This window comes from Morus notabilis, unplaced genomic scaffold (assembly GCF_000414095.1).
Source record: "Morus notabilis unplaced genomic scaffold, ASM41409v2 Scaffold307, whole genome shotgun sequence".
NCBI lineage: Eukaryota > Viridiplantae > Streptophyta > Magnoliopsida > Rosales > Moraceae > Morus > Morus notabilis.
In genome coordinates, this window is record NW_010361515.1 from 690,029 (window position 1) to 695,294 (window position 5,266).

General features: G+C 36.7%; 1 protein-coding gene across 1 annotated transcript; it reads right to left on the reverse strand.

Annotated features, from left to right (window-relative positions):
• Window positions 1-219: 219 nt before the first annotated feature.
• On the reverse strand, window positions 220-1,860 carry LOC21408925 (GATA transcription factor 9). The gene is made up of 2 exons (XM_010099826.2): window positions 1,306-1,860; window positions 220-1,191 (listed from the first exon to the last, which is right to left on the reverse strand). Exons 1-2 carry the CDS (start codon window positions 1,600-1,602, stop codon window positions 490-492), a joined length of 999 nt encoding a protein of 332 aa, XP_010098128.1. The 5' UTR covers window positions 1,603-1,860; the 3' UTR covers window positions 220-489.
• Window positions 1,861-5,266: the final 3,406 nt, after the last annotated feature.

Genomic DNA, 5,266 nt, shown 5'->3' on the forward strand with positions numbered 1-5,266 from the left:
TCATTTACTAGATATCAATCCACGTCTCCACTGCCCATAGATATTTGCCTTCCTTAACATCCTATATTAATACTCACCCGAAGAAATATGTATAGACATATATATATATATATATATGAATATAAAGAACAAAAAAAGAGGTTAAAAAAACTTAATTATCTAAACAAAAAATGGAGAAGGGCCAACAGGATTTAAAAAAAAAAAATGAAATTTCCCATGAAGATATAAAATTGGTTCTCAATTTGCCAAATTCGGCAAAAAGTAGAGGTAAAAAGTACATTACATAGCCTATCACCAAATTTCTCTCTTTTACTGCCCCTTCTGTTTTCCATCTTAATTCTACACGTTTTTTACTTAACAACCAAAATAGCAACTACAAATTCAATTTTGCTTTTCAAGACCAAAATTGGCAAAAGCTAGAGAGTCCAAGTTAAATGATTTTTTTTTTTTTTTTTTTTGAACATTTTCTTTTGCCTACTCTAGCATTCACTAGATCAAATGCCGAAAATCGGGCCCACTACGATAATGGATCAAGAAGTCATCACCGCCGTTGGATACGCCAAAAACGGAACTTTGACTAAGGAATTGATGCTGCTGTGTTTTCTGGAGCTCCTTCTGCCGTCGGAGCTCCAAAACCTTCCTATGCGAATTCGAGTGCTTAGCAGACATAAAAGTCGGGCTCGCGGCGGGCCGGTACTCGGGCACGAGCCGACCCGATTTGTAACGGACCCCACAAGCATTACAAAGCGTTTTGGGGCCCATGGGCCCAGTCCGCCACTGAGGGGTCTTCTCGGCGGCACAGTGGAAGCACTTTCGGCCTGAAGAGTCCGAGCCCGCATTGGAGTTCGAGCCCTCCTTCTTAGACGGCGTCGTTTTTACCGGCTTGGCTTCTCCACCGTCGGGGGTGACGAGATGGAGCAGGCGCGTGGTCCAGTCGCCGGGGGCAGCGCGTGAGCGCTTGCTCCGGGCCTTGCCGGGGAGGGGAGTCTCGTGCTGGAAAAACGCCGCGTTTCGCGCGGTGTCGGTGGTGACCGTTTCCGAAGACGACGACGTTTCGGGAGTGAGAGGCTTTCCGGCGGTGGCCGCCGCTGAGCTCCCCGAGAGGAACTGTAGAGGTTGGAAATCTTTTCCGGCAGAGAATGATTCGTCCACAAAGTTCGATAGCCATTCTAGCTCCGCCAAGTCGTCGTACTGCATAAGTTAAAAAGATATAAAATCAGAATTAAATTGTGTTTGTTCTTAACAAAAGCTTGAAATTTAACAGAATTAAATATTGAATTATTTTTTTGATGTTTTTTTTTTTACCGGAACACAGAGGTCGCCAGAAAACTCGGAGAAGCTGCGGTTTCCGGAGAACTGTTGTTCGCCGCCGGAAACGGAGGAGTTACAGCTTTCGACGGCGGTGACGGTGGAGTCCGTCGATTTTCCGGCGACATTGTCGAAGAAGCCGTCTGTGACCATGGCGTCGTCGTTAGAGAAGTCGAGGAGGTCGTCAATGGCGAAGTGTTCTCCGGGCTTCTGCTCCGAGTGCCTCTTCTCCGTCGCGAAGTCTCCAGCTCCGGCTCCGAAGTAACCGCCCACGAAGAACTCTGGCACTTCCATTTTAGAAAATGTATATAAAATCTTCAAAACCAGAGAGTTTCGTTGTTGTTGTTGTTGAAAGATGGGTGGTGTGTTTTAGATAGAGAGAGGTTTCTTGACGAGGAACAGCGAGAAAGATAAAGAAAGAAATGAGTTTGAAAGAGAAGAGTGGGGGCTTTTGAGGAGTGAAGAGAGGGGCTGAAATGAAATTTTCTGAAAACAGAGAGCATCTTTTTACATGCAGAGAGTGAGGATTTTAATAATGGGGAAGTGACTTGAAGTTCTGTTAGCGGACGGACGTTTGATTCACGGATTATTCAGAATTATTTATAATTTATGTGTTTTTTATATAAAAAATATATTATAATAAATTATAAATTATAATTTAAATCATCACATAATTTTTATATTAAATATTATATTTTAAACTTCTATTGCTTTCTTTTTTTCCTTTTCTTTTTTTGGTAAGTAAAGTATTTCAATTACATGCATTTTAACGTAAAATAAAAACCCCATTTATTTTTTTAATTGGCTTGAAATTTTTTCTTTTTTCTTTCTTTCTTTCTTTTTTTTTGTTATATTTCGGTCATGTTCATTTTACTGATTTAACTTTAAAATTTGAGTTTTATTACAGTAAAATACTATTAGCAACAGTCACATCTATTTTTTTATTATAATAAAAAAAATTTACATAAAATCATATCTCAACTCGAATTAGCGAAACTTTTCATTTAAATGTGTAAGCTCTTGCGTTGGCAATAGTGTCCTTGATAGTTGAGACCGCCAATTTCAATTACATGCATTTTAACTTTAGTTCCTTTTTGTGATAATTACTTGCTATCACATCATTCCATTGACTTAATTATTCATACAATTCTCCTTCTCCCAAACAAAAAAACATAAATAAAAGCTTACAATGATTATTACAAAATTAAAGGGCATTATATGGTTGAAGATCAAAATCATAAAAAGAAAGAGAGAGACTTCACAATGAAGTTGCTTTTAGACTGTAAAGGCGTATAAAGATGCAAAAAAATTTCGAAGTTAACATGGAGGAAAAAAGGGCATTGAAACCAAATTTCTATAGAAGATTGCAACGAGTCCTTTTTGTTGTTTCTTCTTTTTTCTCATGCAAATTGTTCTACACAAAACAGAAAATAGTATAAAGACGGGTTCAACCCACTGAGTTGTGGTCCACTGCCGAGTCATGTAAAGTATCAAAGAGGCAACAGCAGGCTGTACACTGTACATGAAAAAAAAAAAAAAAAAAAAAAAAAAAAAAAAAAACCCCAAAGGGGGGGTGCAACTGGGCTGTGACTGCCTTATGATCTAACACTGTACTACTTTTTCGTCAAATGAGGCGCTCAATTTGAGGCTATCAACTATGAGGGGTGAAATGGTAAAATTGTCCAGCGATTAATTGAACCAACATAATTCTTACTTAATTATCTCTAATTATAATTTATGAAAAAAAATATGGAATTAAACCCCTGTAGAATCGATCTCTTGTGGCCTGTGGGTTTTGTCGCTGTGACACCTCCTATAACGTCCAAGTTTACAGCCGGATTCCTCTGCAGCCAATAATTTTTTTCATGTTGGGAATTGTGCACCTTTTGTATTTTATTTTATTTCATTTTTCTCTAAAACGTAAATATTTTTAATTTGGATACTCAAATCATGATTAGTTGTGGTTCTACCCCCTACTGGTCTATCATAACATGTTAATGTTATTATAATCCCCAACCCACGTTTAAGCACGATGGTTACAGCTCAACTTCGTCGAAAGTAACGGTAAAGATTGCCTCCACGTGGATAGTTTGATGAGTTTTGACTTTTAATCTTACCTGCCACGTTGGATTGCTTTTGTTTTCCACTCTCTGTGGCAGGATTGTGTTAGGTTGAAAGCCTTGTCCAAGAACCAGAATAAAAAGAATTACGTTTCACAGTGAAAATTATTGCTGTAAAAAGAACAAAAAGTAATTAAGTCATTGTTAGTGTTGAAATTTTAGGCGGACCGTCTGCGACTGTCTGAAAATATTAAAAGATTGTTCTTTTAGAGTGTAATTTGAGTGTAGTTTTTGAGTTAAAGTTGTAACTTGAATAAAGTTGGAACTTAAAAGAACGTGAACTTGAATAAAGTTGTAACTTAAGTTTAAATTTTTTCTGAGTTTTGTTGCAAAAGAACAACCCCTAAGAGGTTGTTCGGACAGTCCCATTTTTGAGTTAAAATTTAAAAAAAGCAACTCGAGTTACAACTTTATTCGAGTTTATGTTCTTTAAGTTTGAACTCAAGTTTGAGACTAAAACTCAAGTTCAAGTTTCCTCTTTAACTCGAGTTCAGAAACTCGAACTCAAATTAATGAACATTATTTTTTATATTATTAAAAATGCTATAACTTTTTCGTTTTAATTCTGATTGATTTTTTTTTCTATGCGTTGACAATGAAAAGACGAATAAAATCTCACCTATATACCCTATTAAAATTTTTCATTAGCATTGAGTTTTTTATTAAAATACTATCTAAATACAAATTCAAGTTTTGACTCACTCAAACACAAACTCAAAAAGATTCTTATCTCAAACCATAACTCAAACGTACATAACCAAACACAAACTCAAGTTACAACTTTAACTCAAATTATAACTCAAACTCAACTCAAAATCTACACTCAAATCACCTAACTCAAAAACAGCAAAAGAACAAGCCCTAAGTTTTTACCCGAAGTCCGACTTGACCCGTCTGAAAATTTTAGGCTACCCGCCGAGTCTGAAAATGCCGGTGAACGGGCTGCGGGCTTCTATTGGGCTGTCTAAGCCCGGCCGGGCAGCCTGAACCCGCTTGAAATACCTGAAATTTTTTCTATATTTTTTAATCTTTATAATTATTAAGTTATTTTGTGTTAAAATTATATAAAAACTAAAATCAACATTCAACAGACATTATTAACACAATTTAATATATTAATTTTGTATATTAATTTTTAAATTCGTAATTCATGATTGCCTCGTTAAAAACCTTACCAAGAAAGACTCAATTAGGATAAAAACTTGGTAAGAAAAAAAGAGTGTAATCATTTTGTGATGAATTATAAATTTTACAAAGTTATACAATTACAATGTCAAAAGTAAATGCATATTTACAAATTACAAATTTACAATTTAATTTGAAGCTGAAGGATCATCTTCAAAATTAAATGTTAATCGATTAAATTCATCGATCCATTCTTGGCTTGCCGGTGAAATTGTATCCTGTAGACGTTGATCGGCCCGACCCCAATCCTTAATGCAGACCAAGGCTTCAACAATGTCCCTTTGCAATGCATTTTGGCATTCCTCAAGTATTCGTCATGTCATACTGAAGGCTTGTTTGGATGAAATAGTGGAGACTGCGATCGAAAATATATCCATTGCCAATCGAGTTAGGATTGGCCAAGTTAATGCTCGTGCCCTCCACCATTAAACTAAGTCAAACGATTCTCTAGTACCGTCAACTACTAAGCCTTCACTGAGGTACGTCATAAGCTCGTTGAAACTGCCGCGCCGCTACCACCTGTTGATGAAGATCCACTCCCAGCTTCTGTTTGAGTTGTCTTCTTCTAATTCGTAAAAGTTCTCCTAAAGCTAAAGGTGATGTTGGGTAATATGTTCCACTATGTTTTAGAGTCACTTCATGAAACCTACCTA

Excerpts from the sequence above, each read along its gene's own strand:
- LOC21408925 (XM_010099826.2), bottom strand. The coding sequence starts at position 1,602 with ATGGAAGTGCCAGAGTTCTTCGTGGGCGGTTACTTCGGAGCCGGAGCT. Across the intron at positions 1,192-1,305 it reads CTGGCGACCTCTGTGTTCCG|TACGACGACTTGGCGGAGCT; the intron begins GTAAAAAAAAAA and ends TAACTTATGCAG.